The sequence below is a fragment of the Seriola dumerili genome, unplaced genomic scaffold (assembly GCF_002260705.1).
Source record: "Seriola dumerili isolate Sdu_G_001 unplaced genomic scaffold, Sdu_1.0 BDQW01000088.1, whole genome shotgun sequence".
Taxonomy (NCBI): Eukaryota; Metazoa; Chordata; class Actinopteri; order Carangiformes; family Carangidae; genus Seriola; species Seriola dumerili.
In genome coordinates this window covers 8,225,005-8,238,177 of record NW_019174343.1, presented here as the reverse complement: position 1 = coordinate 8,238,177, position 13,173 = coordinate 8,225,005, and the positions used below count along the sequence as shown (strand labels likewise).

General features: G+C 41.9%; 1 protein-coding gene across 1 annotated transcript; it reads left to right on the top strand.

Annotated features, from left to right (window-relative positions):
- Window positions 1-1,074: 1,074 nt before the first annotated feature.
- LOC111221951 (transcription initiation factor TFIID subunit 4-like) lies at window positions 1,075-10,922 on the top strand. The gene is made up of 15 exons (XM_022745553.1): window positions 1,075-2,722; window positions 3,145-3,278; window positions 3,630-3,746; window positions 5,046-5,135; window positions 5,351-5,473; window positions 5,599-5,688; window positions 5,838-6,056; window positions 6,236-6,377; window positions 6,469-6,571; window positions 6,849-7,018; window positions 7,120-7,250; window positions 7,460-7,585; window positions 8,130-8,186; window positions 8,292-8,414; window positions 9,546-10,922. The coding sequence occupies exons 1-15, from the start codon at window positions 1,945-1,947 to the stop codon at window positions 9,708-9,710; spliced, it is 2,568 nt and encodes an 855-aa protein (XP_022601274.1). The 5' UTR covers window positions 1,075-1,944; the 3' UTR covers window positions 9,711-10,922.
- The last annotated feature ends 2,251 nt before the right edge of the window (window positions 10,923-13,173 follow it).

The window sequence follows — 13,173 nt, the reverse complement described above, 5'->3', positions numbered from 1 at the left end:
GTCTGAAGTCTACAAAGCAACATCTGGATAAGCCAGAGTGATTTAAACAAGTTCTGTGGACAGATTCAGATTCAGACAACTTTATTTATCCCAAGAAGGGGAATTCCTTTGCAGCTTACCCAGTCCATACACACAACTTAAAAACTCACAGGCAAAGTAGTTATATATCAGAGGCAACAGATCAGCATACTTTGGTCAATACAAGGAACAACAAGCAGCAATAAGTAAAATGAGAAAAGGAATAAAACAAGTAAAATAGATTAAAATAACAGTTTCTATAGTAAATAAATAATATGAATACATAAATGACTGAATTAAAAAATGTTACTTTACATATATCATTTGAAATGAGAAATAACAGCATTTAGTAGCCTGATAGCAGAAAGAATGAAGGACTTGAAGTGGGGGTTTGTTCTCTTAAGGGGCACATTAAAGGTAAAGGTAAAATTGGTGAGGGTGAGTATGGCCAAAGCATGATGAAAAGAGCAGGTTGCCAACTATTAAGGATGTGGGGTGGAAATATTCTACTTTGGGGTTGTGTGGCAGCAGGTGGCACAGGAAACACTACATGGACACAGGGAGGAATGGATTCTACCGAATATCAACAATTTCTGGATAAAAATGTCTTATAGTCAGTGAAGAAAATGAAACCAAAAGAGACTGGTTTCTACAACAGGACAATCATTCAAAGCAGACCTCAACTAAAAAGTGAAAGCTGAAGTGGAACAGCCCTTATAGTCACCCTGAAAATCAGTGGGTAGATCTTTAACATGCTGTGTGAGCAAGATAGCCTCAAATATGTCAGATCATGAAGCGATCTGCAGAAAGTGGCTTATATTCTTAAATCAAGAGTACAAGTGTGCACCTCATTCAGCAGCTACTGATGGCACTTTTGCTTTTTAACAGCCTCTATGGACGGTAAATTTGTAATTTGAATAAATTACATACTGCACACTTGGATTTATACTTCAACACATTTAAATGAAAGCAAAAGAAAACTTAAAAAATTTTCAGTCAAGACACGAAGGAGTTTGACCGCACTACATCCCGTTACTGTCTGACAGCACATTACAATATTTCCTCTCTAGAGAAGGGTGGGGCGTCCTCAAACGCCTCTTTTACAACAGCAACTTCACTAGCTGGCCAAAACAGTGCAGCCATCTTGCACGGCGCATCGGGACCGACTAAACTCTGAAATCTGGTTTGTTAGCTTGTTGTAAACCCCGTTATTATTCGACCAAAAGTCACTCGGTACGATTCTGAGACGGGATAATTAATGGGACAGCGTGAACACACCGGCGACGGTGAAACATTTGATGGAAACATTTCGTCTCCGGTACGATGTTGTTCCGTCTCGTGCATCCCCTGGAATGACAGCTGAAGCCATTGGTACCGCCTTTTACAATGTGGAACAGCCAATCACAGCTCGCCGAAGTCCCCGCACGGAGACGTTTACTTGTTGTGCGCACGCGCATGTCAGTTGGTAAGTACCTCACTTCTCACAAGCACACAGGAGTGTGAAGATGGCGGTTCGCCCGGGCCCGCTGGATGAGCTGTTTTTACACACAGAGGTGAATAAAGCGGTAGTTTGTCCTCCTGTCCGGTCTGTAGAGTCACAACTATCGGTCTTTTGTCACAACAACCACTGGGGTAGGCACGAAGCAGCCGGTAATTACATGGCTATAGTTCCGGGACAAGGGGGTAGCGAGAGCTAATGTCCAGCTGGGACTTGGTCAAGACGATTGCTAAAGCAGGTACGCTGTAACTACTTATGTTGTTTTCCTCTTTGTCTCAAAAAGAGTATACACGAAAACCAAGCACAGGAGCTGTCAGAGGAATTTAGTGTCAGAGTCTCGCCCCATCACATTCAAGATTGTTTGTACTCCGTCTAAACAAGTTGAAGTGCAGGGGGTCTCATCATAGCGAGGTCCCCATGGTTCAACTATGGACGCATCGACGGCCAGCACGGACTCCTCTCCGGGACACGACCCTGGCAAAACACTTGTTGTTAGTGACGGTGCAACTTCTCTCCCTAATCACCTGCGGAAAGTAGGCTCATACTCAGTGCAGACTTTCAATGGGAGCCAAACTATGAACTCTCACAATTCAGGAAGCGCTGCCCTTCTCGGGGGGACGACAGTGACAAGTGGCACGGGTAACAGCAGCGTTCCTGCGGTATCTGTCGCAGCTGTCAACAGTGGACCAGTGTTGTCTAAAGGGCTGGCCAGTGCGATAATGCCCCCCTCGTCAAACAGTGTAATCCAGACGCATCTCATGAACTCGCAGAGTGTTGTCGCTTCAGCTCAGCCCGTGAGCCAGCCAACAGGACACACTGTGACACTCGTCAGGCCGCCTATGCAAACCGCGGGGCTGGGTGCAACTTTGAATGGGAACAATAATACGAGCCCTGCTGTGGTTGCCAATACAACAGGGCAGTCAGGTATCAGCATACAAACTCCGCTTGTAAACAATGGCCAGCCGTCCAACTCGGTGTCTGTCAGCGCAAGGTCGCACATTATCAAGGCAGAGCCACCCACAACAATAATACAGTCAGCATCGCAGCCGACTGTCACTCCTGGCGCCGTCAGCGCTCCCCGGACTCCGGCCACGGTGGCTGCCGGTCCAGGCGGGATCCGAGCTCTGACGCCTCAGATGTTGGCCCCAAGGGTCCCCCAGACCTCCCCAGGACAGCCCAGTATACATAACATCCAGCTCCCCCCGGGTGAGTGAAGTCAGAACTTTTTATTGTGTGTGTACTGGTATTTATTTCCACACTTAACTAATTTATAAAACTGGTTTCATTTTCATTTGCCTCTTGATCCAAACAAAAGCGTATGATTACATTCTTATTGAATGTTGTTCATCCAAGTACATGGCAAATCTGCAAATCTGTGTCCCTTTAGACTTCCTATCATAATACTGCTGAACCACTGCTGTGGTGTGATTTATGGTGTCTACCTTATGATTTACAACAGGAATTGATCAGATTTGCTCTGCATGGTGCTGTTGCATTTATTCAGAAGAACATTGGATTTGACACTGCTTCTACCCAGCAATTTCATTTGCTAATATAATTATATTTAAGTTGTCTCTTGTCATCTAGATATATTCAAGTTGTCTAATGTATTTTCTGACTTGGTTCAGGGATGGTGCTTGTACGCAGTGAGAGCGGACAGCTGCTGATGATTCCTCAGCAGACTCTGGCCCAGATGCAGGCCCAGGCGCAGGGAGGCATGACACCTCGGACTGCTACACCAACAAACGTGCCTCCTGGCCAGGTAAAATTACACAGTCTGCCAAGCAAAAGCTTTACATCTGCAACAATTATGTCTTACTTCTTGAGTGCCCTGGACAGTATTGCAGCCCATGTTCTGCTTGTCTTCCTGCCTGCAACTATAAGAATGACCTGTTGAATATAATATTAGATTATAGCTCATGTGTAGTTATGTGGAAAGTGGTGCTGTTGTATATAATTGTATTGTATCATTAGTCTTCATTTATGCAAAATCCTAAAAGACATATGGCCATTGTTTTTTTTTATTAATATTTAAATGTAAACTATAGATGCCTTTTCTGGTTTGGTGGAAGTGGGTGTTGCACATCATATTTTGCTTTATGCCTCCTCTCAGGCCCCTGGAAACATAATCAGCAGACAAGTGGCTCCCAGCAATATCATCCGACAGGGCTGTCCTACTCCAACATCACTCGCTGCAACCACCACTCTTCACAGACCTCCTGTTCTTCAGGTAACCCTGTCTGTATGTAGGTGTCACATCATATCTGGTAATGTTCATTTATGTTGTTGCGCATTGTTTTGTGTCCCCTACTTACATAAGCTGCAGGTTTTCTCATTCATTGTTCCATGTCTGGAGCATTTTGTCACTAAGCACGTTGGCCACAGAACGCAAACATATCGGATTTACATTTATCCTATTTACATAAAGTGCCTCATTAACTGTTTGAAATTGTGGCAGCGTGATGTTATATTATAATCCACCAGAAGTGTCTTATTAGTTCATTTTCACACAATGAAAAGGACACAAACTCCCATTTTGTAGAAGTTGTGTTATTTGGTGCACAGTGTGAATAAATGGTTTTCAGTTCCCTGGATTTATTGGTAATCCTGAACCTTGTTTCCTGGATTTACTATGGCAGAATTGAGACGTAGATTTGTAGGAATTATGCTCATTTATAGTTATATTCTATAAATGCTTTCAGCTACAGGGCTGAGGATATGCAGGACTCTGAACAAGATGTCTCATGTCATCTATTAAGTACAAAATAGATGAGAACACAAGACCAGAGTAAGACCAAAGTAAACCGTGCAGACAGATTTCCATGGCACGTAATATAATGCAAACGCTACCCTATAGTTAAATAAATAACTGTAGCATAAATGGGTTTGATGGGATGGAGAAAAAAGTCTGGTCATGATCATTTAGAACAGCATTTTGGTGCAAACTATCAATCCTCTGAGTTCATTTCATTTTCTGCTTTTAGGTCATTAAAAAATTATTACGAGTCAAATCCAGATCAAGTTTCCTTTAGACTATTACAAATATAGAAGTAATGTAAACAAATATTTTCTGGATAGTCATTTGATTTTTGAGATTGTTAAAAGAAAATAATACAATAAGTGGGTTTGTTTGTTGGTACTCTGTTCAGCAAACACGGCATGAAAAAATGTTTGTGTGGACTTCTTCCTCTTACAGCCTGATGTCTTTCATCCAAGCAGGCTTCATGCTGAAAAGCATCAGCAGCGTTTGTTGTTTATTCATAAAATTGTCACAAAATTATCAAGACATACCAATGAAACACTTTTGCTCATATCTTTGAGGTAGTTCTTTTTTGAGGAAGAACACTAAACTGAAATTCAGTGCAGGAGAAGCACACCTGTTTCCTAATAGGAACTTGAAGTTTGTTTACTTGAGCAACTTTGAAACAGCACTAAAACCCACCCTCTCCACTAATGACCTGACAGGCAAGTTTTAAAACCTTTCAACGACTTAAATAACATGTTATGATGGCGATATCTCTATTCCCAGAGTTCCGTTGGGGCTGCAGTACCAGGAATGACCACCAGGACTGTCACCCAAACAGCTGGGACCACAGTTACCTCAGTAACAGTGAGCAAAGTGAGTGAGTTGTATTAAGCCCAAGGGATCTGATAGAGAGAGCTGGATGTGTGTCTGTACTGTAACAGTGTACTGTAGAGTTAATACACTTATATTATATTTATGACAAGTACAATAAGATAAAAGAAGGCAAAGCATTCTGTGACGTATAACATGGTTATTCACTAATTAGACATGAATTTGTTCATTATCAGACTGTGTTTTGTTTCTGACAGGAGACAATGGAGAATGTGAAGAAGTGTAAGAACTTCCTGTCTACATTGATAAAGCTGGCATCCACTGGAAAGCAGTCAACAGAGACTGCGGCCAGTGTGAGAGAGCTGGTCAAGGACCTGCTGGTGAGTGAGCCATACACACTGATGATGACACTAACATGTCAAATGCCGTGACAAGGAATGAAAAGTCCTTCCTGGCAAGCTTTCAGCTCTCACTCCCAGTTTGTTATGTTTACGTGTTGTACTAGGAGGGCAAACTGGAAGCTGAGGAATTCACCAGCAGATTGTACAAAGAGCTCAATTCCTCACCCCAACCTTACCTTGTGCCTTTCCTCAAGGTGAGAAAAATGTTCTGCTGTCATTGTCCTTGATGAATTGTTCAGAGAATATCAGTAGAAGGTGTGGTTTATTTTACCTGGACCACAGGAAACGTGTTGATATTTAAGTGCATTTCTATAATGTTTGGCTACCTGTTTGTCTTCTGTAGAGAAGTCTGCCGGCCTTGAGGCAGCTCACTCCAGACTCAGCAGCATTCATCCAACAGAGTCAGCTCCCCCAGCCAGCATCAAGTCCAGTCGCCTCCACCTCACCCACCCCCACCCCTACCACGGTGGTCCTTGGCAGCCCTGCCCCTCGCCTCACTAGCCCAATCAGCAGGCCCCAGCTCCAGCCAGGTGTCAACAAGCCAGGACAGATCCCCCCATTGGTAAACTGAATGCTCTGTTTCTCGGATGTCAGCTCAACTCAACTTGAAAACTTTGAGTTGTATTTATATCAAATATAACGCAAATTAAATTCTCCAATCCCTGAAACCGCACAATAAACCATTAGTTATACATGTCACTGTGGTAATAATGACATAATCAGAACTTGAAACCTTCTCAGGTTCTCCAGCCTCAGCAGCAGAGAGCAGTGTTGAGACCTCAGGTAACCTTACCAACGACCCCCATGGTGACTCTCAGGAATCAGGCCCCTGGCCGCATCATGCTGGGACAGCAACAGGTCCAGCTTAAAGAGCTGCAACCAGGTGAGGATGTGAATCTAAAAATCATCTGTCTGTGTGTACGTGTCTTTCTTTGGGTGACCTTTTAATGTTGTGATTTTTGTGTCTCTACCAGTTCCTGTGAGGCCAGATGTGTCACCTGCTTCTAAACAAATCTCTGCTGCAGCCTTGACGCCAGCTCAGAAGAACAAGCTGAAAGAGGCGGGTGGCACTTTCAAGTAAGAGAGTTTATAATCACAAAGGTTTTAGTTTCACATCAAAAATTTACTTTTTATAACTTTTATTTAAGCAAAATAAAAATGTTTTTTATTCCCATCAACATGCCATAGCTTCAAAAACATAGTGATGGTGTCACATAAAGGGTGATAAAAATCTAACAAATAAATAAATAAATAGCTGTAAACACATCACAACTATGTGAATCCACTATATCTTTGTGGACTCATTATTATCAGGCTAGTGTCTTGGTTTGTCTCACTGCGGTTATGTTGACAGGGATGATGACGACATCAACGACGTGGCCTCCATGGCTGGAGTGAACCTATCGGAGGAAAGTGCTAATATCCTAGCAACCAATTCTGGACTAGTGGGAGCGGTAACACATTCCTGTAAGGATGAGACTTTCCTCTCCTGCACCATGCTGCAAAGGAGGATGCTGGAGATAGGTGAGACACTTGAACTTTAACAACATTGACTACATACAAAATCCATTCATCCATTCATCCTCTTCCTAAAGCGCTAAGGTACAATACTGTTTCTTTTCCAGGCAGGAGGCATGGTGTGACAGACCTGGGTGCTGAGGTGGTGAACTTTGTCTCCCATGCCACTCAGCAGCGACTCCAGAACCTGCTTGAAAAGGTTTCCCAAGTGGCCCAGCAGAAAAATGTCAACTTAAAGGTTTGTTTAAAGCTGCAGTATGGACAGAGTCATACTAATACAACCTTTTCCCCTCTTGGTTTAGATTTAACATTAACCACATGCTTGCATTGAAATAATACTGGTGCTATGACTTTTCCAACATTGTTTTTAACATGCTAATGACATGCGGATCTAACAATATTTTGTGTCCACATATATGCAATAATTTCTCTACTGTTTGTTGGCAGGAGGATGGAAACCATGAGCAGAGCAGTGATGTTCGTGCTCAGCTCAAGTTCTTTGAGCAGCTGGACCAGTTAGAAAAACAACGGAAGGAGGAACAGGAGAGAGAGATCCTCTTGAAGGCAGCTAAGGTACGGCATAACTTCTTTCATGTTTGTTATTTATTTTTTAATGCTTAGATGAAATCAAGGCCCTTTTATTAATGATAGTAAGTGTGCAATGAATGATGATTTGTTTGGCTTTGGATTTGTTCAGTGTTTGGGTGTCCTGCAGCTTTTGATTGATATTCTCTAAAGTTTGACAAACGGTCACCTGCAATTGGTTTTGACTCACCCTCAGGATGACTGTTAGGATTTAGATCAAACTGCACTGTGTGATATATCAGATGGCACTGGAGAACAATTTATAACACCAGATTTAATTCCAGTAACTGTGTGACATTAAAAATAAAATGATATGTAGATTTAATAAATCATGTGGGCATTACACAGCATTTAAAGCAGTGAATAAAGTTTTATTCATTTACTCTGAAGTCTAAAAAACCTTTCAGATTTAAAAAATAAATGCTGTGATGTGGGAATATTGAGGGGACTTCAGGTTTGGCCAAAATAAGTACTTAATGATCTTTGGTCTTTCTACTGCCAACATTAATATGTCTCGCTTTTGGCCCTGCAGTCTCGAGCTCGGCAAGAGGACCCAGAGCAACTACGTCTGAAACAGAAGGCAAAAGAGGTAAGATGAGAGGGAGGCAAGAGACAGCTAGCCTCTGTGTCTGTATGTGTAAACACTGTATGCTTGAATTCCATGTTGGCATGTGTGTGTGTGTGTGTTATCCAGATGCAGCAGCAGGAGCTGGCTCAGATGAGACAGAGGGAGGCCAACCTGACGGCACTGGCAGCCATCGGCCCCAGAAAGAAGAGGAGGATTCTGGACTCTCCATCCTCGTCTGCTGTGGCTGAGGTAACATTAATGACAGTACATTTGCCAAAGAGTGTTGCTTATACTGGGAGAGCTGTCAAGTATAAGTCCTGTCGTAAAAATGTTATGTACATCTGATACTTTACTTATTCACAACATTTACTGTCCTCGCTCTGTAGTGAACATCTTTTTACATTACCAATCGCCATAAGCTTGACAGGAACTGAATGAAGAGCCATTTAACACCAGGTTACAACTGAAAAGCTAATTTCTTTTTTAGTATAAAATATATTGTTTATAGAAATAGCAAATGTTAGCATTAAGAGTTTTTCAGTTATTTTCTCTAGTGACTGTGTCAGACAACATTTGACACAGTCACTGACAGGCCACACTACCTTGACAGAAACCTGCTGTCAGTCATCTGTGCTGTTCCCATACCCTGAGAGATAAAAATGTATCGAAGCTTCTCTTTAGTTCTGGCAGAGCAGTGGACTCTTGTAATCACAGATCAAATTTAACAAGTCACAGTCTTCATAATGTGACACATCTTAACTCACCATGCTGCAGCAGCTGGTTATGCTTGGCTGTACCTTCTACACATCGCTGTCACTGGTTGAGTTAATTGATTTTTCTTTTCACCACGACACCTCCAGATTCTTGGTTCCCTTTGCCACGGTGCATCTTTCCTTGTTCTCCGTTTTTTCATACATGTATTGGGTTCTGCTCTGTTTAGTGTTAGGGTTTTGGGGTTTCTTTGACTTGATTCACTGGGGAGCATCTACAAGAGCAGGGCCTGTTCTGCAAAATAAGTGTTTAGTCATTTGCTGCAATAAATGTATCCTTTAAGTCTGACAGGAATCAGTATATAAAAGCAATTGTTCAGGAAACAATGTGGAATACAATGTGGGGGTGGGGGGGTGGGGGTGGGGTGTCTTTCTGTGAACTTCCTTGCAAGAGAACATGCAAACTCTGCACAGACAGGCCCCAGGCCAGATGGTGCTTTCAAACATTGAACAGACTAAGCCACTTCACTTCTCCTTATTGGTCAACATCAGTCATTTAAATGTGAAAAGCTACAACACACGTGGATAGAGGTGCATGCAGGCATAAACAAGGTTCTGAGGCATTATTTTTCACCCTGTCTTTCTCCCTCCCATCATTATCATCCTGCAGGGATCAGGAACAGGTTCCTCTCTGTCGGGTGGGGCTGGTTCATCGGGCTCCAGACCCACACGGCAGCGCATCACACGTGTCAATCTCAGGGACCTGCTCTTCTGTTTGGAGAACGAGAGATTTACCAGTCGCTCCCATTTCCTTTACAAGGGCTTTCTCAAATAGGCTTGATGTCAGAGAGAAGAGGAGGAGGAGGAGAGGTGAAAGGGGGAAAATGGCGTGTGTGGAGAGACCAACAGCTTCCACCACAGAGAGAGCATGAGAGACTCTTAGAAATGAAGAGGAGAGGAGCAGCAACTTGGCACATTTCAAGGTTTTTCAGATATACCTGATAACCTGAAATACAACAGTAGCTACATTTGATGGCCTCTCTACCTCTCTCCTCCAAAAATGCCTATTTTCTTTCAGAGCAGTCCTGGACTTGTGCCCCTTTATTTACCCTGTACAACTTATTTTTCAAAAGGTGCAAAAAAGGATTATATTAAGGGTTTTTGTATGAACAAATGACTTATTGTACAATTATGCACTGCAACATAGCACAGTTTATTTTCTGATTATTTGTATGTGCATTAGGCTTTAAAGCAATGGAAATTTGTTTGTTTTATTAGACCACCAACTAATCTTATTAATGATTTTATTTTTGTTTGTCAACTGAATTAGTTTCAGCTCCAAACTGTATAACCTACTGAGTTGCCTTCCTAACTATGAATAAGCCATATAGCCATCCCGAAGCAATTAACCCTGCTGTATCTCCTGAAGCAGTAGCTTGCTCTCTATCTGTCTTCTCCATTACTTTACTTGATTTCTTTCCCCAGCATATTTATTAACTAAACTCAAGCTTAAATTAATGTTTAGTTATTTATTTAATTTCATGTGACACCTCAGTTGTTTCATGTAGCTTAGATTCAAAACAAAATGTGCATTTACCTGCATAGGATGTTTAAAATCCTTTTTGGACATTTTGTGGGGTGTATAGATTTCATTGTGTGAAGAGAGGTGTGTTCTTTGTTTTTTAAAAAAAAAAAAGTTCAATTGTTCTTTAAAATTTGTTTTACCTGTGTTCATTTTTAAAATTTCAACAGTTTTCAGAGGCTTTTAACCTGTACTGCTATACCAAACATACATCTACCTGAACTGATTTCTATTTTTGTAGCTGCCCACCAACTCACATTTTTACTCTTTCAATAGTAACTGACAGTGTCCTCCAATCTTTTCCTTACCTGCTTATATTTTTGTGCGCTACTGGACAGCCCCTTAGGTTTTTAGTACCTACGACTTAAGAAACTGGAGTTTCTTCCTGTATATTTGTAAATGTTACACCTAAAGTTTTACACATGGTTTTGTATAGAATTGAGAATTTACCCATACAACATAAAGAAAAACACATTTTCTCTATTGAAAGTTTGAATAAATAATGATTTTACAGTAACTGTTGTGGTTTGTCATTTATACAGATTTCATTAGGTCATAAACAATTTATTTTTCATTGTAATGCACTAGGGGGCAGCATTGCATTGATAGAACATCTGGACGTGTGCTACATGTGGTATAGAGGATACTGAGTGAGGCTTTGTACATGAATGAGCTGAATGCCTTTAATTCCCTCTTACTCTACCTGTTCACAGATAATTCCACGTAATCCTCTAACATCTGCAGAGCCACATGTAGTACGCAGCGTGTCTCCCCTGGGTCTATACAGGCGTTTATTGAGTAACTCCCATGAGTGCAATGCACAGCGCTCAACCCAAAATGAAAGCACACTCACACACAGTCTGCTACCAGTCTGTGCTGCTCTTTGTTGGACTGTCTTGTTTGAGTCCGTCTCCATTATCAGCCCAACACACAGTGCATTGGCAACAGCTGCCACATCAGCTGCTAACATTCACCACAGCCACAGGCTGGAAATAATTAGGCCATTCTGCCAGTGGGACAGTAGCCTGATGTTACAATGATTGGGAGCAGCTTTTGTATCTGCATTGACCAAAGATGAACAATAAGCATATATTTGGAGCCATCAGCGGTGATGAGCCACAATTTCATTCTCCATAAAGAAAGTACATCTAGGAGCCACTAGGGGGCAATAGCTCATTTTACCACATCACTGCTGACATGGACTGAAGCTGCATCCCCAGGTTCTTTATAGTTGATATTACCTGGTTACATTTGGTTGACTTTGTTGTTCACATGCTCATGTTATTTGTGCTATTCTCAAAACATAGAATACAGACCACAAGACCAACGTGCCAGGTGCTCTCATTCTCATTCATTCTAGCATTTTGCAACAAATACAACAATTAAAAAAGGGAGAAGCAGTCTATATTGTTGATGAAATAAAAGCAGTGTGCTGCTGTGAGAGTGCAGAGCCTGATAAAAGCCAGGCTTTCTGTCATGAACCAGCATGACCCGACAGTCCTTCATGGCATCTCTGTCTGGTGGTGGTGGTGATTCAGGTAAGGCCTCACCCTTTGTGCCTCAGCCCAATCCAATATTTTTCCTAGTAATCCCTCTTCCACTCCTCAACACTGCTGCTCTTTCAGAGTTAAGTCCACATAAGCTCCCACTTGAGTGCCAGAGGCAGAGCAACAACAGGGATGGCGCGGTTGCCTAGCGACGTCTCAGTCACTGCACCTGAGGGTGTTGGGTAAACACCCTGAGCCTGCCAGGGGGAAGAAGGGATAAGTAACACCACTGTTTCTTTCCATGGCATTTATTAAAGGGGGCTGTTATTAATTTGTTACATTCAGGGTTGTCATTTTTGCTTTCACCCCAGGGTGAGATTATATAATAAACCATATCTAAAGCAAGTTTATTTATGTGTTTGTGTGTCTGCCGGCACACACCTGCCTGTGACTGTTCATCTGTGCTTGGCTGAGGATGCTTTTGTCTTATTCTAGGATTTGACTGCTCTGATAGTGCTTCACAGCGGGTGTTCCTCTTGCACTTTTATGATAAGTCTCTGGTCTAAAATTCTTTGCTTGTTTACTCTCACAGAGGGGCTCAGTTTTAATGATGGTTAGAGGCAGATGACAGCTCCCCCAACTCCCATTACTTACATGGATCGGAAGGTTATGAAATCCTTTATTAAGGTAAGATCCCTATAGCTAGATGAATAAGAAGGTTGTGATATTTTTTTCATTGACATTACTTTGCAAACCAATGAATTCAAAATTCCACTCATAATCCCACTGTATTCATGCTGTGAGACAAATGCAATACTAAAAGACAGTTAATTAATTTTATCCTTTCAACGCCTCCTTGCATATTGTTGATTAAGCTTTGAGCTTATGAATAAAACTCTCTCCTAGGAGGGACGTGAGAATGTGATTTGGATGAACTGATGTGGCATAGTGTGATTCAGTGGCTGCCCTTTATCATCCATTAAGATGCACAAATCCTGTAACCAATAACACTTTTATCCTGAAATGAAAGAGTGTGATTTTAAGCTTCTTCCTAGGAATCAAACCCTTAAATATAAAATTCAGCAACAGTTCATTAGTTTACACCTCCTCACAGCTCCATTTCATGTGCCTCTGCGCCCTTGTTCCACCCAGGTTAATGCTGACTTTAGGCTTCTTTTGTTATGGGGTCAACCAGGGCGGTCTGCTTTGGCCCGGAGATGCTATAATAA

Coding starts and splice junctions, on each gene's coding strand:
- LOC111221951 (XM_022745553.1), top strand. CDS start 1,945: ATGGACGCATCGACGGCCAGCACGGACTCCTCTCCGGGACACGACCCT. Junction 7,251..7,459: donor AGAAAAATGTCAACTTAAAG/GTTTGTTTAAAG, acceptor GTTTGTTGGCAG/GAGGATGGAAACCATGAGCA. Junction 8,187..8,291: donor TGAAACAGAAGGCAAAAGAG/GTAAGATGAGAG, acceptor TGTGTTATCCAG/ATGCAGCAGCAGGAGCTGGC.